Source organism: Simochromis diagramma, unplaced genomic scaffold, assembly GCF_900408965.1.
Source record: "Simochromis diagramma unplaced genomic scaffold, fSimDia1.1 OVJJ01000371.1, whole genome shotgun sequence".
Classification (NCBI taxonomy): Eukaryota; Metazoa; Chordata; class Actinopteri; order Cichliformes; family Cichlidae; genus Simochromis; species Simochromis diagramma.
Genome location: NW_024386920.1, coordinates 4,521,205 through 4,547,781, shown reverse-complemented (window position 1 = coordinate 4,547,781; position 26,577 = coordinate 4,521,205). Strand labels below are relative to the sequence as shown.

Genomic DNA, 26,577 nt, shown 5'->3' with positions numbered 1-26,577 from the left:
TCAAAACACTTGGTGAATACCCTTCGGGGCAAGTACCTGCCTGGGTGGGAGGGTCTGATATTTGTATGCTATGCCCCGAAGAACCTGTGTTCAGAAATAAGCATCCTACAGATCTACTGATGTAAACCATTCATCCTGTCAAACAGATCAGAACAGCATATCTTGTGACAGCATTCTGAATTTGTATTTCCTGAGATGAAAATTGAGAGAATATAAATTCAGTATGGGATCACCCTTACTTATTAAGAAATATCTGGAAAAGAAGCTTAGAATAATTTCTACTTCTGGTAAAACTTTTATTGCTCCTCAGTTTAAGAGAGATTACATTTTTCTCAGTCCGTGCAGCCACTGAAAACACAACACCGCACTGTTTCAAATGCTATAATCCTTGGTAACAGTGAACAAACAGGGATGGACTGTACATGTGTGCATTCTTCCACAAGCGGCAGTATTAAAGAGTACTGACGCTTGAAGTTGAAAACTCATGGAGCTGCACCTTCTTTGGGTACAAACTGACCTGCCCTTTATGATTTTTCCTTTGTTGAACACAGTGTGCCCTCAGCCTTACTCTTGACTATGACAGTGACCTTTTTATTGAAAAAACATGTAAAATGCTTTTGTGCTTTGAATGACGCATACCTCTCCCTCTGAACTGAGCCCACTAGCAAAAAGAGGGAGTAAATAAATTGAAGAGCACTGAGGGAACTTGTGCTCCTTCAGTGTGTATCAGGAGAAAATTATTGGCTCTTACATCTTCCTCACTCTTGGGCAGAGGAAAGAACAGAGAAAGAGCTTCCCGAGTGCTCAGGGGAGAGATCTCCATGAGGGGTTTGCTGTGGTTTCAAAAAAGCAGGGCTGCTTTTGAGGCCACTAACACTCACTCAGTGCCTCTCTAGGATACAGCTTGGCATTGAATCTGGGGTCTTGCAGGGGCTGGGGTCTACAACCAATATGTGGGCATGTTTTGCACCCATAAAGATGATGAAGAGGACATGGGTTGATTCCCCCAAGATGGTCAACCCAGAACTAGTTGGGCGAGGGTGAGACGTGATGTCCATACCTCTTCTGCCACCAGTGTTCCCCTGAGAGGATCCAGTGCTGCTACACAAAGACATGCTCAGTTGATTCAAATCAATTCACTTTGCTTCACTTCAGTTCAGCTCGATTCAAATAAATTCCTTTCAAATCAAATTCAGGTTCATTAACATAGTCACAACAGTTGCCTCAAGGGGATTAATGTTGTAAGATACAGATCGTAGTCCAATAATCATATAACCCCCTAACTTTAAAGTTTAACAGGAAAAAAACTCTTCGGGAAATATTTACTTTTAAGGGAAAAGTTCTGTATTTTGTATATATACATTTGTGTTTTTTACATCTTCCTTACCCTTGGGTTAGGGTTGTTTTAGGGTCATCTTGAAAGAAAGGAAGATGTGAAATGCACAAATGAGATCTGACGTCAAATGTGACATGATATTAGGAAATGAGAAATTTAGAATTCCATATACCAGTATCATTTCCTAAATGTTGCCAAAACAAACAAAGCCAGTATAATTTTAAAGATAAAAAACTGCATTTAACCCATTTACCCAGTGTGTAGGGACGGTATGTTGCTCCAGGGTATCTCAGGGTAGCCATTCAGTAGATTCGAACACCCAACATTCTAATTATGGGGCAACCACTTTACCTACTGAACTATCCCTGGACATTGACCTCATTTAAATTTGAAGAAGGGACCTGATATTGCCTATGTGTTGTCAAACAAACCAGTCAGAAACATAGTTTTTAATAGCTTAAAGGAGCATTATTATCACTTTGACCTTCAAACCAATTGATTGACCTTGAAGGAGAGGTCAGAGGTCAAATTTGACATGACATTTTAAATCTTTGTACATGTTCACAGTATACACCACACTTGTAAGAATCATAGTTTCTCATTTAAAAAGTGTTTTGTCAGGTTTTAACCAATAAATCAGTGAGTTGATCTTGAAGTCTCTAGAAGATGGAAGCCAGATTTTAATGGATTGTTACAGTTTTTTACAGACGCTAGGACACATTTCCCAATACTTAGATCACTTTTGCAAAACACTTCACACAATCCTCCTAACTGACCGTCAGCTTGGCAAAGCAGTTCATTTCACATTCAAAATGCACTACAACTACCAAAACACTTCATTCAGGTCTCAAATAAACTCATTCTTCCAGAACACTAGCAAAGGTTGACAGCCGACAAACACACTTTGTCACCCACAAAACAATGACCTAAAAAACACTAACAACATGTAGCATTACACAGTGTTTTCTTGTGTAAAACAAGGACACATCTCTGTTTATAATTTCAATATATGTTACTGGAATGAATCAGACATCATGCAGAATTCGTTAATATTTGTTTATGTATTTTTATTTTTTTGCACTAAGTAATCCCAAAATACAAGAATTTGTATACACACCATCCACTGATACACATATACAGTTTTTTACAGTCGCTAACAAGCGTTTGTCCAAACAGTTGTCACATTTGCAAAACTCTAAACACAATTAGCACAGGATCGGTCTGTTGTGGCCATACCATTCACACATTTCATGTCGTGTTCACCCAATATGCAGTCAGTGAACACATTTCCACAATGCTTACATTTTCTTAACAGACAAGTTATACCTCCCAACAAAACTATGGACTGTTCTTGTAGTATCTACGAATGTTAACACACAACATCCCACAATAGCAAAAACAATATTCCAAACCGTAGATACAGTATAAAAACCTCTGCCCCTGCAATGATATCAGTACAAAAACAATATCAATATCAAAAATATATCTCAGCTGTAAACAAACAAACAATTGAATAATTGACACACAGCTGATTTATGTTGGGTAAATTGGGCCAACCACACCTTCTTCCATTCTGGCTTAGACTCAGTGGGGTTCATAAGGCAAGACCTTGAGGAGTGATGTTTTTGGAAACAAAAAAAAGACAAACACTGTAATGTCTGGTCGAGGAGGAGTAAGAGCAAGGGGCCCAGAGAGAAGAGCAGGCCCAAGGAGAGGGCAAGGTATAGGTGTAAGAATGCGTGGTGGTGGCATTCCAAGGGCTGCAAGAACAGTAGTCAGTGATGAAATCCGTGCCACTATCATTGACCATGTAATCAACCATGGTCTTTCACTAAGAGAGGCTGGTGAAAGAGTGCAGCCCAATTTGAGGCGGTCAACGGTTGCCTCCATTATACGCACCTTTCAACAAACCAACAGGTAAGTATTGCATTTTACATGGATTGTTCCTATTCTCACTTGACATGTCAATATGGTCATACAGTAATGCATATGTTGAATTGTCTGTCTTTCTAAAGAATGCAACGTCTTCCACCCTCTGGGGGAAGAGGAAAGCTCCTCAGTAATGATCAGGAGCTTGCCATTGTGGAAATGGTTACTGCAAATAATGCAATAAAACTGCGTGAAATACAAACCAGAATTGTGGCGGACCATGAGATATTCGACAATATCGATAGAATCAGCCTCACAACCATTTCGCGGACATTGTCCAAACATAGAGTGCGGATGAAGCAGCTCTACACTGTTCCCTTTGAGAGGAACAGTGAGAGGGTCAAGGAGCTACGACGACAATATGTCCAGGTACAGTGTATATTCAATCCAATGTCCAGTTCTATAAGCTTTGCACTTTGCAAGTAGGTAACCTACACAATACTAGGTTACAGTACAGTATGGTATACAGTACTAACATGACTTACATAAACTTTGTTTCAGAGAGTTATGGAATTGGAGGCCAACCAGGCCCCTCATGAATTCATATACATCGATGAGGCAGGATTCAATCTGGCCAAAAGGTGTCGACGTGGACGGAATGTGATTGGTAAAAGGGCCACAGTTGATGTGCCAGGACAGAGAGGGGCAAACATTACCATGTGTGCAGCAATTGCAAATGCAGGATTACTCCTTCACAAATGTCAGGTTGGACCCTATAATACAGAGCGCTTGCTTGCCTTTCTCAATGATCTCCACCAGCGCCTGGTTCCAGAGCAGGGTCAGGAGGGTGAAAACATGAGGACCTTTGTAATTACCTGGGACAATGTGGCTTTCCATCACTCGCAAGCAATAACAACATGGTTTGAAGTCCACCCAAGACTGGTGAGTCTCTTCCTTCCACCCTATTCACCTTTCCTCAACCCCATAGAGGAGTTCTTTTCTGCATGGCGGTGGAAGGTTTATGACCATCAGCCACATGACCAGATGTCCCTCCTTGAAGCCATGGATGCTGGCTCCAGGGACATCACAGTTGACGATTGCCAAGGGTGGATCCGACATACCAGGCGGTTTTATCCCAGGTGCATCGACTTGGCTGACATCAGATGTGATGTTGATGAAAACATGTGGCCTAACCCTGAAGATCGCAGAGATTAGATGCAACTTTTTTGCCTTTTTTTAGCCCCCCTCCCCCCCTTTTTATCTTGGCTTTTTGCTGTTGTTTTTTTGTTCAGAATGCTCTTGTGTGTTCCATGGATATTTTGTTCACTGTAAGCAATACTGTGACACTTTCTCTGTCCTATCATACCGTGTTTCTACTGTACCTCCTGTAGTAAACAGTAAAGACACAGAAACTTGTTTGCTTTTTACTGGAATGCTTTTGAATGTGAACATTACTGTACATGTGGACATACAGTTACCAACCAAGACATTTCTGGTGTCAAAATGGTGGATTGCATGTTTCGCATGCACATACCTGTAAAACTGAAACATAAAAGTCTATGCAGTTTTTGTAATGTCAATAATAGCCAGTATTTTGACACCTGGTGTACTTTGACTGCATGTACCTTGTGAAGTGAAGACAAGTGTTATTCTTTGACAGACTAATTTCATTTTGAGTCAGATTTATAGTGTTTTTGTACAGTTAGTGTGTGCAGAGACAGATGTGTTCTAATTTTGAAATGAGGAGTTAGTATATATTTAACAGAGTGTATTTTTGGGAAGGATATTATCCATTTGGCCAATTGTGTTTTGTAGGTGTGGGTCTGTGTTAAGAGTTTAGAAAAAGTATCTGAAGTATGGGTAGGCGCTTGTTAGCGACTGTAAAAAACTGTAATAGTAATGCTAATCTACTCGGTCTTCTCCATTTGGCCACAGGTTCACATCCACATCACATCTTATGTCATCTAGGGCAATACACCTAGGAAAGAATCTTCTGGCATGCCAGAATTGAAGGAGTTGAAAAATTGAAGTGTAGATGTTCATCTACAATGAGAATAAGCTGTGGCTGGTTAAACTGCATTTTTAGATTTAAAATATGTTTCAATAAAATATTGCTGTTGGATTTTGCTGTCTTTTCAAGTTTTGCATTGTGTTATTGTTTTGGCCATAAGTTTAACAGTTTTGAAAACAGTATGTAAGCACATGCAAAATGTCCTGTCCGTACAAAGATTTTTGGCAGTTGTTGTGTCTGAGTGAGAAGATAATTCATGAAATTTGAGAGATGTAGTCATTGAATGCATTTTGTGCCAAAACAATGATAACTGATCCTCAGTTTAGCCCACATAGACTTCTGTTGTGCTCACTGTGTGAGGAGTTTTGCAAACGTGACCTAAGTATTGAGAAATGTGTCCTAGCGTCTGTAAAAAACTGTAATTCAAAACTTTTCAAACCATTTTATTACAAATGTTGACATGACTATGCTTGGTGGAGGTAATAATATACTACCTTTTACAGTGAGCGGTTCACAATGTTTCAGATAATTGGTCCATAGAATGCAAGTGTGCTCACACCACAAATCATTTCAGTTTTTAAAGTTCTCTTTAGTGTGAGACCCTTTACATATTGTGTTAAAGATACACAACAATTAATATAATATGGAAAGATGAAGCATCTGAAACTTAGAATATGCAAGGACTTTAATAAAAACTTGCATGGCATGACTTTAAATTTAGAAAGTGGCAATCATCCCACAGAAAGAATGAAAAAGAGAGAAAGGCCACATATGCAAAATATAAATGTAAAAAAGTTTATTCACTTTACTGAATAAAGTTACAGTTCTAATATTATGATTTCTCATCCCATCCCCTCCCAGCAGAGAAAACAGGATAAAACAGCTAGCCCAACTGCTGTGTTGGATGATGAACCATCAGGCTCCCCAGAACAGCTAATTTGATATGTAGAATCTTCCAGGTAGTCATGTCAGTGAAGAAAAATACTTCATACTTTCCTCACCAGTGAAGCCAGAATACTATCCAGCCCAGAGTGACACCTGTATCATGCCCTTCTTTCTCATAGAACAGAAAAACAGTAAAGTAAGCTTGACTGTGCAACACACCAAGCCTAAATGAATTCTCTCTTACAAAGAGCAGCAGGACGAGTAACAAATTAACACAATGTGAAATGGATGGATGTGAAAAGCACAATATGCAGCCGTGTGAAAAATAAAAACATGGAATTAAAACGGATCTTTTTTGACATATTAGAACAAGAAAACATCTTAACTGACAAGCTTCCTACACAAAAAGATTTTCTATTTGAACAACACCAACAGGAAAATAGTTTTTAATTTATTTAACAGAAAATATCTGTTGATGTAAAAACATTTGGTCCTCCTTGTGAAATTTCTCTGACATCAGCTTGCTGATCTTTGCTCCTTTTTTGTAGTTGAGGAGACTCTATGTAAGCAGGTTAGTTATGAGACAACAGATGGAAGCTTGAGGGTCATGTCATATCTTTGCTCTTCCTACGTCTGCATTCTTCTGGACAGAGATCTCAGATATTGTTTCTGGGAACTGGAGCCACTCACCCAGTGCTCCAATTAACATGGGAACCACTGTTGCCTTTACCTTCCACATTTCCTCTAGCTCCTCTCTCAGCTATTTGTATTTCTCAAGCTTTTCCTGTTCCTTTTTCCTGATGGGTTGCTATCCTTGATGATGTTGCTATCCCTTGGTATAGCTACATCTATCATTACTGCCGTCTTTGTCTGCTTGTGCACCACTACTATGTCCGGTTGACTAGCCATCACCAGTTTGTCCGTTTGTATCTGGAAGTCTCACTGGAATATAGCTTGGTCAGTTTCTCATTTTGACCTCGGGACTTCCAGGCACAGATGTTCGTGTATATTATTCTGGCCACTTGATTAGACTGTTCCATGTATGCCCTACCACCTAGTGTCTTGTACCCTGTTGTTATGTGCTGGATTGTCTCAGGGGCATCGCTTGTTTGATGTGGTAGACCAGGTAAGACCAGACTTCTATCGATCTTGTGCTTGGAACTTGTCCCGGTGCTGCCATGATTAGTGGCTCTGTGCTGACTTTCTATGGCATTATTGTTTGTGCCACTATCCTGAGCACACGTAAAAAAAATGTGAAAATATCTTAAAAGTTTATTTTGTGACCCAGAAAGAGTAATATTTCAAACTCCGCCACTCTGTGTTCCTCCACCACTGCCTCGTTTGAGTTTTCGACAAAATGGATTCTGAGATATTGCATTTTGTCATTTCGAGCTGATTGGAGACTAAAACAGCCAATCAGATTTTTTTTGCATCCAAGTCTGTGATTGGCTGGTTTTATGGCACCAATATAACGGCGTACAGAAAGAGTTGAACGCACATGGGCAAAAATGTTGAGAGCGCAAGCAACACATTGCGAGCGAGCGCAAATGCAAAAACTGAGCGAGAGGGGCTGTTATTGCGTGTGTGTGTGGATAATAGCAAACACTGAAATACATTTTTTGCACGCAGCAATGAATTTTGTTCACTCAAGCTTTTCTTCGCTCAAAATAAATTTCTCCTCAAAATGCAACACTTGCACCTGCAAATATTTTTTTACGTGCGCTCAGTTTTTTTTGCGTGCGCTCAGAATAGTGGCACAAAAAGAACGCCATATCTTTCAGTCCAGTTTAGTCCAGCTACTGGTAGGATTTCTGGATGTCGGCCCTTTCTTCTGTCTGACAGTGGTATACACTGGGCAGGGGCCTCTCCTTCTATTATTGTTTTTCTCCTTGCTCCTCTTCTTTCCCGGGTTGCTTGTGCCTAAAGTATTCCCTAAGCATGTGTTCAGTTGTGGCCATCTTCCTGATGTACTCATGGGTGTTTGTTGTTTCTTAAGAACAACATTGGAAAGGATATCTATTTCAATAGCGGGAGTTAAATTCTGGAATGAGTTAAAAAACGAAATAAAGGTCATTAGTGATATAAACCAGTTTAAAAGAAAACTCAAAAATGAAATTTTAAATAAGTATAAGAATGAAGAGAATGCAATTAACCAAAGACAGCAGTCAAACTGATGTTTATTTTCGTCTGCAAATTAGCAAATCTAAATATAGTTTTAGTCGAACATGAGAAAATATTTTTTGTGATGTTTTGTTCTAAGTTGAAGGCGTTGTATACGTTTTTGTTGTTCAAATTTAGATGACGAGGATGTAAACCTGAGGGGGTGGGGCTAAATAAGTATATACTTCTGCCTACTCGTTTTCAAACAAGTGCATGGAAAGATTTTATGAAATGTTAAATGGCCTGTATTTGTATAGCGCTTTTACTAGTCCCCACTAGGGACCCCAAAGCGCTTTACACACCCAGTCACACACTGGTGGAGGTAAGCTACAGTTGTAGCCACAGCTGTCCTGGGGCAGACTGACAGAAGCGAGGCTGCCATATCGCGCCATCGGCCCTTCTGGCCAAGTGTCTTGCACAAGGACACAACGACCGAGACTGTCCGAGCCGGGGCTCGAACCGGCAACCTTCCAATTACAAGGCGAACTCCCAACTCTTGAGCCATGATCGCCTATGTTGGTGAATGTATATGTTTGAAATAAAAATGAACTGAACTGAACTTTGTAGGTGTTTTGACACTCACTAGTCCTCAGGCTCCTTCTGTTCACTTAGTGTACAGTCTCAGTGTGCTGGACTGACAACTGGAAGGGCATAGGTGTTGATTGCCCAGATCTTGTTCTTCCCATTCACCTGACACCTCTCTGTGGGTATTTGGTAGTTGTGCCTTTTGATAGGTTTGTAGCTTGAACCCATCCGCTGAAACGTTGAAGACAATATAATTACACTGCAAAGCAAGACACAAGTAGGCAAAGTTCTTCATGTTACTCATGCATGAGGGAGATCTGGCTGGAGCCAAGCGTCGTCCCACCACCTGACCTCCATCAGACTCTCAGCCAGGCTCCCCATAGCACTCCTTTTATTGTGGTTACATGAATATGCATAGGGTCATTAACATATAGCATCTTACATAGGTATACATGTGAACAAAGAATACTGTGTGTGTGTGTGTGTGTGTGTGTGTGTGTGTGTGTGTGTGTGTGTGTGTGTGTGTGTGTGTGTGTGTGTGTGTGGGGTCAGAGTGTGACCCCATAAACGACTTCCTTAACCTGCTGGTCTGGAAAATCCAACAGTTCATCTAAACAAAAAGCACTTAGACTAGAACAGACGTAGCTACGTTAATCCTACCATAAAACAATAAGAGAAGGTACGACCTCTCTCGTGCTCCCAGGATGTGGGTGTGCATTCTAGTGTGGAATACACACCAAGCCTTTGCAGCCTGTTAAAGATCACAGTCCCATCACTACACAATTGATTATACACCTCTAAGCATATATGGTTAAATATTTCTAAGCATAAATGACAATCAACAATACAAAACCTAACACCTTTCCTACCAGCTTCTTAATGATTCCCATTTGCCTGTGGAATTCCAAGGTACTTGTAGCTGTGCTCAGTGGTAGTGAGATGTTTTTGATGTATTTTTGCCAGTTCCTTAGCTTCTATGATGCCTGACAGGAGTTTCCATGCTGCTATTGGTCGATTATTGGCTTGTAGTTGGATGGAACCTGTCCATTCTGTGGACCTTTGGGAATCAGGACTCATCCAACTGGTTCATTTGTGGTGCTCATAGAGTGCAGTTAGCTTCTTTAGCTAATAGACGTGTGAATCATGTCAGGGGCTGGTGCTGTTCATCATGCTTGAGATTCTTTCTTGGATGTCTGCCATTATGATGGTTACTGGACCCTGCTGAGGGAGATTGCTGTGGTCTACTCTTAGATCCCCTATGCCACTTAGCATTGTTATTATCTGTTGCATCCTTGACCCATGTGCTCTTCCAGTATTGCGCCATCTCCAGCCTTGGTGGGGATTTCCCCATATTGTTCCTCTGCTCCTGAGTACATTTTGGATGGTTCAGAGGAAATATCTTATCTATTCGCCTGACTCCTCTCTCTCTATTATCCCTCTTCAGGTGGCTGCTTCTTGTAGCTGTTCATCTTGTAGCCAACCATCTCAGTGATCACTGTTGTCATGTCTTCAACAAACCAGTTGTTCTTGCAGCTTTGTACCATGTACTAAGAGGGTTGGGAAGATCATATCGCCCCCTGACCTGATGTTCTGGTACCTTGCCGGTTTTATTTACTGAGGATTATAATTAACTTCAATTAAATTAGAAATATTTCTTTCTTTCCTATGTAACTTCTATGAGAGTATGTAAAGAGCCTGAAACAGAAACTCTGCCTAACCAATTTATTTTGGAAATACATATAATTATGTAGTTATACATAATTGATTTCAACAGTGTCATTAATGTGATAGAAAGCAATATGTTTTAATTTAATTGTATATGGTGGAGCTGCAAAATTGAGTGGGCTGAGTAGAACATCTCACAAGCCATAAAAAAAAAAAAAGGGGGGGGGGGGGGGAGCCTAAACACATGTGTAGCTCCACTACTCAGGACCAGTACAACATCAATTCCAATAGAGACCCTACACATCTACCTAGGTTCAGAAGGATGTTTGGATTTAAGGACTCACAAAAGATGTTGTCTTGGAAGTGAACAACTCGGACCTTTATTGCCTCAGTACAACTCATAAACACATACAGTCACAGTCAACCTAGTTTGGACGCCAGTAGTGCTCTTTTAGGTGAAAAGATGTAAAATAAAATAAAATTATAAACTGAATTTAAAAGAGTTGTACTGGATTGTATTTAATGTTCATTGAGACCCAAACACCAGTGCTGTAAGGGAAGTGTCAGTGTGCAGACCCTATTGTCTACTACCTGGGTAGGACTAATAATGTGCAGGGCTCATCTGAAATCCAAGGAATGGCTTGACGCTGTTCTTCAGAGATTTTCCACCAGATTCTCCAGAATCCTTTTAAGCAGTTTTTAAAAAAAACCAAAAAACAATCTACACAAAAAGTGCAGAATAATAAATTTCCATTCTGTCTTCTGTTCTTAACATAAGCTCTAAACTTCTTTCCCTCCAAAAAGGATATTATCAAAAATGATCTACCACGTATAACCAAATATTTAAGGGTTTAATATAAACAGAGCAAGTACTTATATTTGAATACTTCCCCCTGTCGCGCTACGGCTAGGGGATTTGGCTAACTGCACTTAGCAGCTAGTATGACACCTAGCATCATAAATAACACTTGTACCATTAGATCATTTATACACTTATACCAGAATATCAGGAACAACAAGATAAGTAAAACAATACAGCACATTCTTATACCTCTCAATTGTTTTCTCCCCAAAACGCTTTGGCGCTTAATCAGCTAGTAAAATACATCATCTAACTTAGCAGGTAGCAAACGAAAGCGTGTAACTCCCTGGACAGATATTACTTTTCTTTGTGCTCAAAGTTCGGGGTCCAATAAAAAGTAGGTTTCATCAGCTGGTTAGTAGCACTGCATACCAAGATATATTTTTGTCACAAAACAAGTTTAGCAACTCTGTTTTTCACATGGGTTACATGTGTGATAACACAATATAAAAGACAACACTGTCTAGACTGACAGGAACACAAGGACAATGAGGTGTGAAAAGAGAATGAAGCAACAATAAACGGCAGGACTAAATTGGGTTGCACAGGGCATGAATTGAGACTACAGACAGAAATAAAATAAACTAAAATAGGGAAAAAACATCGGTGAATGAAGAAAAACCAAAAAATCAAAAGAACAACAAAACTGAGATGGAATGAGCAGTGACACAGGGGTTCATAAATGACATGAAAAAACATGTTGATGAGAGAGTGGTGCACAAAAGTGGAGAGAGGGGACAGTAAATAGACTCTTTCTATTTAAGACACGCTGTGCAGGAAACCATTTACCCTTGTATCCAAACTGTGTTTCAGGTGTGCCATTAATCACAGCTATAATGGAGAGTTGAGTCCTGTTCCTCTACACCCCCTCTCCAGACATCATGCACACAGTTATATCCTGTATGGTGAGTATGAGGCAGCAACCCTAGAGGTCACATTGGAGGGAACTAAAACAGTTTTAAAAGCAGATCAGATTTTAGCAAAACAAACTGGTTTGCTATATTCAGCCATATTTCTCTGTCCACTGTGTGTGTATAGCAGCGCACAAGAGAGGAATTGTAGAGATTGATTTTTGGTTGGATTTCAGGGTAAAAGTAACCACTGAAGAACTACTTTATTTTCTTTGTAGAATGAATATGAAACAGTGCAGCTGAGCTCCTTCAAAGACTTTAGCATCTTTCCACATTTTTCAGAAAAACTATTACATTTATAGCTGAACTGAAAACTGAGTTCATTTTTTGGGGGAAAGAAATTCTACTAATAACTAAAATATTAACACTTTTGAGACTTTAAAGGCTCTCAGAAGACTTGCCATGTTAGATCAGTTAAATGACAGTTGGGGACTGATTGGATTTTTTTCTGTTGTATAACAAACAAATATGGATGAAAGATTGTATTTTTAAAAAGCCCTCAGTTTCACCAAGCATGATGTGGCTTGTATTAGGATATGCTCTCTTGTATGTGTTATACTTTTAAGTTTTGAAGAGTATCTGTCATGATGTTATGTGTTATTTCAACTCACATCAAATTGTTACATGATCAACCCTCAGCAAACAGTTACTAGTGTAATATGTCTTAGGTTTCCCTCATAGTGCCACAACACAGTTTTGTTGGGTGGCAAATGTCAAAGTGACATCTAGATGAATGGAAGAACAGATGATTGATATTATTATCTTCACCTGTCAGTAGTTTTAATCATGTGGCTAATTAATTTTGAAAAAAAAAAAGAAAGATTAAAAGCACATTACAAATATTAAGAAATAGCAAGTTAGGCTAGTTACCTTCCAGTTTTACAGTGATAGACATGTGCACTAGGTACTGTGCATAAGTACTGAACACCACTGTTTAAAAGTAATGAAATTCATTTTAAGAAAAAACAATCAGGTACATTAGCAGGTTACCCAAAAAAGGTTTCTTCATTCTATTCCCAGTTTGTGCCTGGTATGTTTTCACATACTAGGCACAAAGTTACGTTGGGTTATAAAGTTAGGTATTGGTAAAAGTCATCTACAGTTGAAGTACACCCTTTCTGCTTCCATAGGAATTAAGGGGCTAAGTAGCAGTCACATGCTGCTGATCAAATGCACTTTATTGACTGAATGTCAGGAAGTATGTTTGCTGGCATGGAACATTCAGGAGTATGTTAACACAATATCACAGTCTTGTGATAGTCTCGTGGAGCTAATTCACCCCATGATCAGACGCTGTAATGCTCAGAGAAACTGCAGAAAAACCAAGTGCTAGATCTCAAACCCAATGTTCATGACATGTCATGTTCATGACAGTATAATTAGAAAAAGCCTGAACAAGTATGGCTTGTCTCAAAGGGTTGCTGGGAGAAAGACCCTGCTCTCTAAAATAAACATGGCAGCACAGCTTAGGCTTGTGAAGTCTCATTGAAACAAACCACAAGACTAGTGAAACAATATGCTTCGGACAAACAAGACAAAAGTGGAAAAGTTTTGACATAATGCACAGAGCCACTTTGACAAAAAACAAACACACCAGATCATCATAAACTGTCTGATGGTTGAAGGGTGATATTCGACCTTGGAGTCACTGATTTAACCATGATGGCTGATGGCTCAGATTCTGTGAGGCCTTTTCTCCTAAATCTAAAGGTTGGCTGAAATTGGGTCATGCAACAGGAAAAAGTCAGTAATGATCAGTGATATGTTCGTACTCGGCTAACATTTGCATTTTTGGTCTTTGGCAGATCAAAAGATATTCCTGTAATGTGCCCTCTTGTCCCCCTGTGATACAAATCATGGCGCACAGTATATGTGGTAGGAAGTGAAAGAATACCGTGAGCGTTCAGATAAAAATGAACAGCTAATCATCCACTAATAAATAACTTATATCAGCCTTCAAGCTATGCAGTCACTGGAATGGTTCTCATTCATAGCAGGCCATTTGAATTTCACCAGTAATGTTGTAAATAATCTGTGCTGTTATAGATATTGTCAGTGTCCTTGTATGAAAACTCACAACCCCTTCTATCTTTGTTACAATTTTCATCAAATATTCAACTCAAAACACCCACCAACTATGGATACTACTCAGTTTGGCTTTAAGGGACAGGGAAAATGAATGTGTTCCATTAAAAGAGAAATGTTTGGGTACAAGTGCTGCTGTCCTCATAAATATGAGACAAGTCTCGCTATGGCACAAAAAAGAATTAAAGAGTTGAAAGATTAATGTTTGACTTATCCAAAAGCAAATACTCTTTCAGGCTTGTGAGTGTTTAGTCTGTAGCAGCAATGCCTGTAAGAAAAACCTGGAGTCTATCCTCACTGGATGATGTTGCCTCCCACAGCGCAGAATTCCTTGCTCAGCAAGGTCAGGAGGCTCTCAGCATGGGGCTCCACAGTAGCAGTGCTTATGCAGTCAGCTGGAGATAATGGGGAGATTTTGGGGAGTGGACCTTCAACGTGACCCTGGAGGCGAGGTAGAAAAGTTGACTAAAATATGCATAAGCTGTCACTTATCACCTCCCTACCCCCACGATTTAAAAAAAAAAGTGAGCGCTCCATTCAAATGAAGACTTATTTTTGCCCTTTAAAGCTCTAGATTGTGAAAAAGGCCTTAAGTGAAATGTAGGAACAAATCAAAGAATGCACGCCGACCACCTCAGGAGCTCCTTTTAACAGATATCAAAGCAGAAAATCTGTCAATTTTGCTCTTTCATTGCTCTTTTTCACCATATGTAATCCCACATTAGATGTAAGAAGCACAAAAGAAGAAGTTTTCTGTGATGAGACATTATCTCCCTGCTGAATTGAGTGGGTGTTCTTCACATTTTTATAGTGTATACAGTACAGTCAGAATCATCTTAAGGATATCACTGGCAGCGCATACAGGAACATGGTGCTTTGAACAGTCAGTAGGAGATCCAGTATAAACCAATCAAAACCATCTGCTAAATTCTGTGTGGTCCCCTTCAAGCTTGCAAAACAGCTTTGACCTCAGGGGCAAGGACATAGAACAGCGGGGTGTCTTTGGTTTGTGGCACAAGAACACAGCAGATCACTTGGATCCAGTGTGGTGTGGGCTGGAGTCTCCATGGATTAAGCTTCTTTCACTCTTCTTTCTCTGTCTGTTGTGGATGCTTATTGGATTTGGATCTAGGGAGTCTTAAGACCAAATCAACATTGCGGTCCTTTGGTGTGTTCCTAAACACATTTCTTAGCAGTTTTTGAAGATTTAAGACTTTTAAAGGCTTTAAAAAAAGTTACGCTGAATGAAAATTATGTCAAATCAAACAGTAACTGTAACACTTAACAAAACTGTAGAAAAACAATTTTTGATTGGTTTGTATCACACAGCAGGCCATTATGTCAGATAATTGCATCAAAATCCTTGAAAAGGTGCCAACAGTACAAACACAGTGGAGAGGTCCAGTTCATTTTCTGCTGGCAGAGAATGGATCTAACAAAAAAGACTGGCTGGCTGTGTCAGAACACCTGTCTGAGTGTCCACACCCCTAACTCAGGCACTGATTAATAAAATCATTCCACATTACACAATTGTCACGAAGAGAGAAACTATAGAAGCACAAATAGTTTAAAGGAGTTTTGTCACTTCATTCCTTTTTATCATTTTTCATCACTGGAGGTTGCCACTTGATACAATTCAGCTTCCATATCCTTAGACTTTTAAAGAATTTTCAAAAATGTATTTCAAGATATTTTAACACTAAGTAAGACCCAATTTCGAGATGAAGAAAAGAATTTGAAAGGAAGTGTTCACTGGAATCCTGTTGTATTATCCATCTGCCATAGGGGTTGCTGTTGCTACAAAAGAGGAAGATGAGGGGCACTTGTGCAACAATTTCTAGGTGGGTGTCAAAGGATAATCCAGGTAAGTCAGGAACCATGATTTTCATGTAGATTTCAATGGATTATCAGTGTTATTCATCTGTCAGTGGTTTAAATGTTTTGGCTAACTGGTGTACTACCTAAGCTCAGAAGAATTTATGCATGCTACAAACTGTAACAAACATTTTGTTTATTGCATTGGCTCATTAAAATTGCCGTCTGCTGGTCCTGCATAGATTACATTAATAATTCATCAATTTTCTGTATTTTCACAACCCTTTATGCATTTATAATGTATGTGTGCCTGCATGATGTTGTAGAGTGAAAAGTTTGCTGCAAAAAGGCCACCAAGTGCTTTTCCATTCTCAGACGTTATTGTTTGACATTCTGCTCTGAAAAGCAGTTTTGTTGGGATCCATTAGCACATTTTGTACCCTGCAGCTTTTAGAGCGATAACTGCCTTCAGTCACGGCTCCCACTGTGGTGCATTTAACTTATGTGCAAATAACCTACATGACTACACATGCACAGAGGTACACATACTTACAGATCCCCCCCTGACACACACAAACACACCTAGTAGGGGAAAGTAGGTGGGAGGTAGAGCTCAAAAAGGATGCAAGCTGGTGTTAGTTGTTATAGCCAGTCAAACCATGTTTTCCTCAACAGATTGCAAAGGGGGTAGCAACACTGTCACTAGATTTCTTCATTGGAACACCACTTTACCCAAGACTTGTGTTGGTGGCTTATCATATTGCCACAACTTATCACTGAGTGATCAAATGTGTTGCACAAGAATTGAATGATTTGCAGTCTGCACAGTGTCAGCAAACCGCAGCGCTATTATTCCTACTCTTATTCCTACCACCTACCAGGTATGTCTACCTGGTAGATAGGGCATTTATTCAGTGACTGCTGATGAGGTAAAGGATGAAAATCTTCCCCAACCATGTTCAGTTTTTTTTTTCAATTGAACTTTATGAACTGGGAAAATAGGGAATGGTTTGGCCAGAAAATTTAGATGTAGTCTATTTTCTCTGTAGTGTTTGTTTTAGAATGATGGACTGCAAAATCCATCAGGAATAAAGAAAATTAGGACACAGCCTAAATCCAAAGTCTGAGACAATAATCCATATTATTTTCTCGCAATAATAGCATTTTCAGATTGATACTTTAATCAGCAGGGAAAAATGTAAGAAAAGACCCTCAAGTTGCATTATGTAGGGCCTAGGGATTTTAGTAGTGTCTTTTCTCGAATTTATTTCCATCCGGTCTTTAAGTTTGACGTCATTAGCCGTTTCCGGGTCCCAAATCCGCCTCAGATCCCAAAATCAAATGAACACTGCGGCATCATGGAGTTACAAACTGTCTAAAGTCTTTCATCTTTAATAAAATGATCCGTGTGGCTGCTCTACCAGGTGTAACAATTTAGTTTAATATCCAGGCATCCATGAAAACAGAATTTAATAAATTTAACAGAGTTAGAAGTTAGCAGGGAGTTAGCTCGCTAGTAATAATATTCATAATATATCATGTTTTGACTGAGGGATTTCTGAAAAAATAAAAATGTACAGCTCTGCTATCACTTCTGACATAAATGAAGAAATGAGACTAAACAGCAGTGACGTTTGTGGGGTTACTGAAGTTGGGGTAGCTAGTATATAGTGATGTGCTACTTGGTGGCTACCTACTGAAAACGCTACATCCAGATGAACAGAATGAAAACCTTGGGGATTTACTTACCTGGATAATTGAGCATGCATCAAGACTTGATGGCTAGCTACACCGCTATGGAGAGCATAATATAAACACATTAGCACAGTGAAGCTGGAGGATGAACGCTAACTTTTTTCCACTTGATGAAAGCTAACGTGAGGGTTCCCGATGGTTAGGGACAAATGCAACTGCATGGCAGGATGCTGTAAACTGACCAAACCACAATACGAGGTTAATCATTAATTTACTGCTGCATAGCCTGGGCTGCAGTTACATCATAGGGTTTAAAAAACTGAGCTTTAAAATGATTAGTGGTAATAAAAACTCAGAGAGGTTGACAGTGATCACCCCACTTTTTTTAGGGGATTGTTCGGATTAAATACAACAAGATACAAAGCATTAAAACATGTTAAAAACGCAACAGCCTTAATAAACGCAGAGCAGTTTGGACCCGGAAGCAGGGTTCATACACCATCACTTAAACACCGTAAAAGATAGTGAAAGATAGATAGAAGATTTTTTTTTTTGTGTGTGTTTTTGTTCACTGACTTTTTAAAAAAGTAAATGTTTCATGTCGGTTTTGTGTCAATTGAATGCATGTCCCTTATTTCCTGAGGGGTCAGTACAGTGGATGGATTTTATGCTGGCTGCCCTTCTTGAACAACACGTTCTCACTCCTGAGGCGTAATATTTTATGCTAGGTGACAAATCGTCAACATGTTACACTTCCGGGCACCCAACACGTTCCTAAATGACGAGATCGGAAAAATGAGGAAATATGAGAACCGTTTGAAATAAATCCACACATACCCATTCATTTTCGCCAAATCGCTTTGGAAAACACTATTTCACGTCATTAAAGTGTTGGTTAAGGTTAGGAATAAGGTTATGGTTAGGGATGGAATACGTGGCTGGAATCTGTTTTACCGCGGGGCCGTCATTCTACTGTATTTCACCCCAGCCCGTTCTCACTCCCGGGGCGTAGCATACCGACGTTTTGTCACGACCCGTGGCGTTCCTGAGGAACGCGAAAGGTGTCCTTCCGCGTTGTTATGGTCCGCGCTGGGTTATGGCTGACTTCCAGTGGAATGACGGTCCTGCGGTGATAGATGTTCCAGCATTTATGAAATGCATTATGTGTTTTTTTTTTTAAATACTAAAACCAACTTTTGGCTTAACAAGCTTAAAAGTTAAAATGTCTTCAAAGTCTGCCTCTTGTTAACACAGGAAACTGAGCAACAGGCCAGGTTTTTACTTATCCCTCTTTACAAAATCCTGTTTGACATTTTCTAAGAACAAAAGTATATTTCTTGGAGAACAGTACTTTAAGTGAGGCACTTATCTTTAAGCTTTGTTCCATGTTGGAATGGATCAGAAATGAACATAAAGGCTCTAGAGACACACTGCAGACTCAGTCCAGCAAAGCACAGCTCTTTAAAGTGGCTGTCCTGCACTTCCACCCTGCTCTAAGCTTCCCTGTGAGTCACCTGAACGCTTCTATTTATCACTGTCTTGCTATTGCAGCAAAGTCATTCCTCAGGAGGACAAGAGGATATGTGAAAAATGCTTTTTGAAATTTGGGAAAGCAGTTGGCTGCTGTCTCACCTTACCTTTTGTATGTGTGTGTTTCTGAGTGGATCCTGAGCAGCAAATCGAACTGTGATTCTTGTTTCTCTACAATGCCAACATGCCATTTGTCCTCACATGATGCAAACTGCGTGTCGTCCAATGGCTTTGGCTGCCTATTTTTAAAACTGGAAATACTAGTGTTTTACAATTCATCAACTGGAGTTGGTCCACTACTGACATAAAAAAAACAAAAACAAAAAAACAGGCAATTCAAATATATATTTAAATTCTGTGTCACATGGCAGGTGGAACCAAAGATCTCATTTGAACTAATCAGACCAAAGCACAGATTTCCACTGGTCTAATGTCCAGTCCTTGTGTTTCTTGGCCCAAACAAATCTCTTCTGCTTGTTGCTTTTCCTTAGTAGTGGCTTTTTAGCAGCCATTTGACCATAAAGGCCTGATTCGCACAGTCTCCTCTGAACAGTTGATGTAGAGATGTGTCTGCTACTGGAACTCTGTGTGTCAATTTTCTGGGCTCTAATCTGAGGTGCTGTTAACTTGTGACTCGGATGAATTTATCCTCAGCAGCAGAGGTGACTCTTGGGCTTCCTTTCATGAGGCGGTCCTCATGTGAGCCAATTTTGTCAAAGCACTTGATGGTTTTTGCAACTGCGCTTGTGTCCTGTTTCTCTTCCAGTATTACTCCATCTCCAGCCATGGATGGTGGAGTTGCTGCAATTAAAGTTCAGCACAATGTGCTACCCTGCCACATCTGTGAATTGATAAGTTTAATTTCCATCAGTCTTTGCGGCATCCTTTCATTCCTAACACATTTCGCTCCAAGTCCATACCAGTTCAGGTATCCAGCATGATTTTTTTTTTTTTTTAATAGATCTGATGTGTTTTTCAAAGTGTTCCCTTAATTTTTGGAGTGCCTAAAAACTACAGTACTACAGTACATTCTTCAGACTAAGTACACATAGTTGCAGATGGACAGTTTTTGCACTTTAATTTTGTTTTTCACTGTATTTTTTCTGTTGCCGTTGGGTTCCATCAGCAACAATTCCATTTGTGGTAGTGATGACCTAATATGCATGCTGAAAAATGGTGCTGATGGGGTACTCTGGTAATTGATTATTACAAAGCAGATCAGCTGGAGAATAACATTTATGTAAAGGAAAAAAAGTCCTTCTCAGTGCATTCCCACCTCAGAATAAAGCGAATTTATAGTATAGTAGATTTATAGTTAAGTGGAAACTGATATATTACAAATGTCCAGGTGTTTTGGGGCCTTTGTGAAAGACTTTAAAGCAGTTCCTGTCCACCTGGAGACAGAGACTCAAATTGCACTGCTCACACTGCCAGGGAGTTTTTCTTTTTGCACAGTGCACTTTTCCTTCCTTGGGTGGCCATGCTTGCCTTTGACTGTCCTTCACTGGTGCTTGTGGGGATAGGAAAATGGTTGGTCCACTCCCCCCATGTAGTAGTTGTAGTCAGCCACTGCTGTGGGCCTTGGCACAGGGACCCTCCAATGCTCACCATCTTCTCCTTTCTGCCATCGCGGCACTGTGTCACCAGTGTAGACAGTGTGGGTGTTGCAGCAGATTGAAACTTCTCTGGTGTCCATCCACTTGACAAATAATACCTTATAGATCCCCTCTGTGATTTCTTTTAGTTAGGGCATTTTCTTGGGTGGATGGAACACCTGCTCTCCCTTGCCTGTAGGTTGGTGCCACAAGCCCTAAATCCCTGCTGGCCAAAGTGATGGAAGAGGAGGGGTTTGTGTAGAAACTGTCACGGTATATGACGTAGCCAGAGCCAAGGTAGTACTTATTGATGAGGGATGTGACCACATCAAAGGAGAGCCCATTTCCCGAGGCCACTTCTGATTTGCCAGTGTACAGCTTGAAATCTATGGTGTACCCATTTACATCAGCCAATACAAAAAACTTGAGTCCCCATTTTGTTGGTTTGTCGCTCATATACTGTTTGATTCCCAGCCTGGCCTTTGTAGCAACCATCCTCTCATCTACAGAAATATTCTGCCTCCGATGACATGCTTCAGGTCCTCATCATTTCCAGCAGACGCCTGACCCGGTGGAGAGAGTCATAAGACTCACTGCCTTTTTTCTTTTCACTTTTGACGTATTCAGCTGGATCGCTTATGTGAATATTGGTTGAGATGGCAAAAAACTGGCTCCTGGACATGATATTGGCAAGAAAAGGGAGGTTGAAAAATTGTCTTTGTCCTCCAAAAGTCTGAAACCTTTGGTTCTTTTTGGGATAAACCTTAGTGGCTGGGGGACCACATCAGGGTCTTCATAAGTTTTCCAACGAGAGCATGGTGACTGGCTGCGAACAGCATTCCCTCTGTCAGCGAATCTGACTCTTGATGAGACTCCTCTCCAATACAGAGGAGGATGTTGTCTGTACTGCAGAAACCAGCCTAAAAGATAGACATGCATTAGCTGTGAATTAAAGAAACTAAAAGTAAGGCAGATAATAATAAGAATAGGAATAATGATAAAATAGAGGCTAAAAACGAAAAGAATTCTAAAATAGCATAATAATAATGGAGATACATATACTGAATAAGTAGAAAAAACATTCATTGACAATTTAAACTAATAAAGTTAAAGGCAATAAAAAAAAAAAAAAAAATCACACAAAGCAGAAAATTTAGGTTTAGTAAAATTGTCATTTTCTTATGTTTGCAAAATTCATTACTTACTCTTGTTTAGATGGATCTGCTCCAGAGGAACTTGGTTCGTCATCCAGGTCATTTTCCTCTTCTGTGAACCTTTTGGAAGGTTTTCTCTGTCTTTCTTGACATATTCTCTCAATATTCACTAAAACATGTTTCTAAATTCTGATGCTGTTGCTTCTCCTCACCCGTCTCTATCTGCTCCGTGCGTCATCAATACTTACCTGTAATTGAACCATGCTTGTGCATTCCAATGATGCACCGCAAAGTTTCCTAAGGCTTGTCTTCTCAGCTTTCAGTAGCTGTTTAAAATATATCTCTAGCCCAAATGCTCGGGGAGTTATGGTAGTGCAAAGCGCACATGGTAAAATGTAGGTGGAGTTTTCCTTCTGTGTTCAGACAGGAATAGCTTGTGAATGCTTTGTGCTGCCGTAAAGCTCTGCGTCTCTTCTTTTCAAAACTGTTTGCATTTTCTCTATAGCATAAACCATGACGGAGTTACAGTCATTTAAAGTGCACTTGTAAAATGGGCCCGCCGGTGGGCCCATGGTGGGAAAAAAAGCATTAACAAAATCAGTTTCAAATCCAAGTTTTGTTTCTAGTGTGTTGTACAACTATCAAATTCAAAATATTGTAATGCATTTACATAGCAATCTAGTCATCACCAATCATAAAACCAAAATTAATTAGGTCCATAGATCTAATCCGTCTGCTCGCAGCAGCCTCAACATACTCTCCTCATTGTCAATTAACAGCAGTGGTGAATAAAAATAACAGAATAAAACAATGCAACATGTATGCATGCTTTTTCCTTAAACCCAATACAGCTAATACATTCTCAACCAAAACACTTAACAAACAAGAATGTGAGTTTAGATAGCACCCGCTAACTACTTGCACAGTACCATCATTTGTTTTCCCAAGCGAACAAGATTAACATTTCGGCATGTCGGTTAGCGGCTATAACAGTTCATTTACTCGCCAGTTCAAAGCACTGTGTATTCACAAGAACTGCTTCAGGTCTCCAGATCTAGCAGCTAACCGAGCAGATACCATGCTGCATGCGGTTCGCTGTTTCAGCAGCGAAACCTCTTACCTCGGAAGTACAGCTATGGCAGGTGTAGGGCTAAGCAGCCTTACCAGCGTAACCAAACAGGAACAGTGAAGGCGGGACAACAAATCCCGTTGGTTAAGAAATTACATTGTGCATCCAGGTCAGAAAATAACCTTTGTTAAACCATCCATCCATCCATCCATTCACTACCGCTTATCCTTTTCAGGGTCGCGGGGGGTGCTGGAGCCAATCCCAGCTGTCATAGGGCGAGAGGCGGGGTACACCCTGGACAGGTCGCCAGTCTGTCGCAGAGCTAACACACAAGGACAGACAACCATTCATACTCACATTCACTCACAGATTCACACCTAGTGGCAATTTGGATTATCCAATTAACCTATCCCCACAAACTGCATGTCTTTGGACGGTGGGAGGAAGCCGGAGTACCCGGAGGGAACCCACGCAGACACGGGGAGAACATGCAAACTCCACACAGAAAGACCCCGGCCTGATGGTGGAATTGAACTCAGGACCTTCTTGCTGTGTGGCAACAGTGCTAACCACAGTGCCACCGTGCTGCCTTTGTTAAACCAAAATAAATAAATACCAAATAAGTACATTGACCCCTTCAGCACAAAATAGTTTTATGCAATTATCTAATTAGAGTTTTGGTTTAGAGTTTCTCTCCAACTCTCCGATTAATAATAATTCCAATAAACAATTTCTAGTTTCATCTGTTTGTTACTATAATCTACATGTACCTCCTAAGGAGTTCCTTGTTTTATTATGCTTGAAACTGTAAGGACTGGTGGACTAAACAAAGGATGTTGGGAGAAGAGTTGCAAATGTAATTTCTGAAAGGATTCTGTAAATATCACTGACATTGCCACTGTTGCTATTGTGTCGGCAGTATTCGCAGTTTTGCTAAGCAAATTCTTTTGTGCAGCTTTAGAATTACCATGCCAACAGAGAAGGCAGAATGTAATGACACATTCAATTAAACACTAAGAATAAAACTTGTGTTGAATGAGTCAGAGGACTGAAATCCTACTTGGTAACCTGATGTTTACATTGTTCTAAATATTGTTCAGTTGAGTATTCTCAGCTATTAAGATGAAAAGTCACTGGGAAGGTAACTGGACTGATACATATATTGTAGTGTTCTAATCTTGCACTCTTAGCGCTCAAATCCCTCTTTATGACAAGTCATTCAGCCTTTCAATTCTATACCTTAAAGCAGTATGTCTAGTATTCACACAGACATTCACACTACAATCGATTGATCAGGGACAAGTCAAACCACTTACTAACCTTGTGATTTGCAGAAGACCTACTCTACCTTCTGAATCACACCAACCTCGTATCAAGCTACTCTGGCGGGGGTGTGGCCTGTGGAGTGGTCGCTGAGGCTGTTGCCACTGCTGTCAGGGGGGACTCAGACAGGCACTAGCTTGCCACCAACATTGAGTGGGTGCTTCTTGGGTGGCATGACGGTATACTGACATCCCCACAGATCGCCTGAACATAAAAGGCAACTGGAATTGATTGTGATGCTGAAAATAGGTGTGATTAAAAAAAAATCACACAGGAGCCATAGTTCTTGTAGTGTAGAAAGATGGGTCTATACGGTTCTGTGTCATCTTGTGCAAGGTACAACAAGGTCTTACAGTTTGGTGCTTATCCCATGCTCTAGCTCAACGAGCTAATTTTTTCACAATGCTTGATTTTGACCAAGAAGTATGTGGTTTGAAAGAGGCACAATATCTGGGGTTCCACTTGGGAGGTGTGCAGGCACACTTTCAGATGGTTTGACAAGAGCCAACGCATCCTGGCCGTCTCCAAAGACCAAAAGAGAGGTGAAGTGATTCTTGGGCCTGTCTGATAATGTACCATTATTATCACCAGAATGGAATGGTGTGGTCTGCTGGAAAAACAGAAACTGAAAAGTCACAGCGGCATAAGAGTGTGATTAGTGTTTTTGTGTTGCAAGCATTGTAAATAAATGGACACTAACCCTGCAGTGCTGGCGATGTGAGCGTGGGTCATTGTCACAGTTACCATCTGCAGGGTTATGATCGAACACCTTTTAATCAAAATCCTGTTTAGATACAGTTATAGTTTTTGGAATAGCAGTCCTGTGCTGTACGACAGGGTCTACAGGTTTAAACATTTGGCGTTATGTGTTTGGCTGAGGAGCCAATAGTGCAAAGCTGCAGGTCTGTATGTAAAAAATGTATCACACACCAATCAGCCACAACAATGACTCTACCTGACTAATATTCTGTAGGTTTCTGCCTTTGGAGAAATAATGTGAGTCCTCTTGAGATATCATTTAGCATCTCGAACCAGGACATGGGGAGCTGATCCGCCTCCATGTTAATGGGTGAGCCTAAACGAATCTGGCTTGTTCTCTCAAACTTTCCATCAGATTGGGATCTCTTTGGAGGCTTGGAGCATGTGTCCATGCCTCAGGGTTTAAAGGTCTTTGAGTAGAAAACCGTTACATTAGACTTAGTTCATTTGTTATATTTCTAAGCAGTTTTTGCAGTATTGCAGGGTACATTGTCCCACTACAGGTGGCCACTGATATAGTGGAGTAGCTTGAGTGCCCTGTCTCTTGAAAGTTTTCACATCTCATTTGTTTTCTTCCTGTTTCTTTGTCAGTGCTTCGTAAGCATAAAAATACTCAAATCCCACAACAAGACCTTAGCTACTCTTCATAATGAGCACTTTTCCTCTGGATACTTGTGCACATGCTACTGTCCTGATCCAGAACTCTTGATTATTTTTCACTAATTGAGTCTACTTGTGACTTGACTGAGCTGGACCTAATATAGCTCTCCAAATTGGGACCTTTTGACTCTGCATTAAAACAAGAGTTATCAGAACTACTTAAGAGTCAAGCAGGGAGAGCTCAGTCACATTGCTGGTGTCAGCATTCTGCCCACATGAGTGTTTCGGGCATTCATGCAGTCCAAACTAATTGATGTGTGTTATAGAACAAGATATGCTGATGTGCCAAAGTCATTAGCCAAAATGTGAGGAATAATCATTTTGTTTCAGGGCCATAGGCCAAAGCAAGGCAGGGAGAGAGAGTCCTCATTATGATTCTTCAGCCAGTGGAACCACAAAGTAAAGTAAGCTCACCTGGATGAATTCCAAAAGCTGCTCTTGGAAGTCAAGCTCTTCTTAGTTTATCAGACAGGCATCAATATCCTGCAGGCTGACTTCAATAGGTACACAGATCATTAACCAAGGTCCCAGGAGTGAGTTCAAATGAATTTACAATCAGTGTGATAAAATGTCTGAGAAACACACTATTTGCCATCTGTTTTTCTCAGTTGGTTCTTTTCAAATTGCATTTGGATCAGTATGACTGTAAAATATGTCTTTATATGGCT

At 40.2% G+C, this 26,577-nt stretch overlaps 1 protein-coding gene and 1 long non-coding RNA gene across 2 annotated transcripts; one reads left to right on the top strand and one right to left on the bottom strand.

Annotated features, from left to right (window-relative positions):
- Window positions 1-1,442: 1,442 nt before the first annotated feature.
- LOC120736619 lies at window positions 1,443-18,565 on the bottom strand. The gene is made up of 3 exons (XR_005696553.1): window positions 18,062-18,565; window positions 11,170-11,172; window positions 1,443-1,453 (listed from the first exon to the last, which is right to left on the bottom strand). It is a non-coding gene; the product is annotated as an uncharacterized LOC120736619 (long non-coding RNA).
- LOC120736618 lies at window positions 2,477-4,755 on the top strand. Its single transcript, XM_040036865.1, has 2 exons — window positions 2,477-3,634; window positions 3,767-4,755. The coding sequence occupies exons 1-2, from the start codon at window positions 3,353-3,355 to the stop codon at window positions 4,418-4,420; spliced, it is 936 nt and encodes a 311-aa protein (XP_039892799.1). The 5' UTR covers window positions 2,477-3,352; the 3' UTR covers window positions 4,421-4,755.
- Window positions 18,566-26,577: the final 8,012 nt, after the last annotated feature.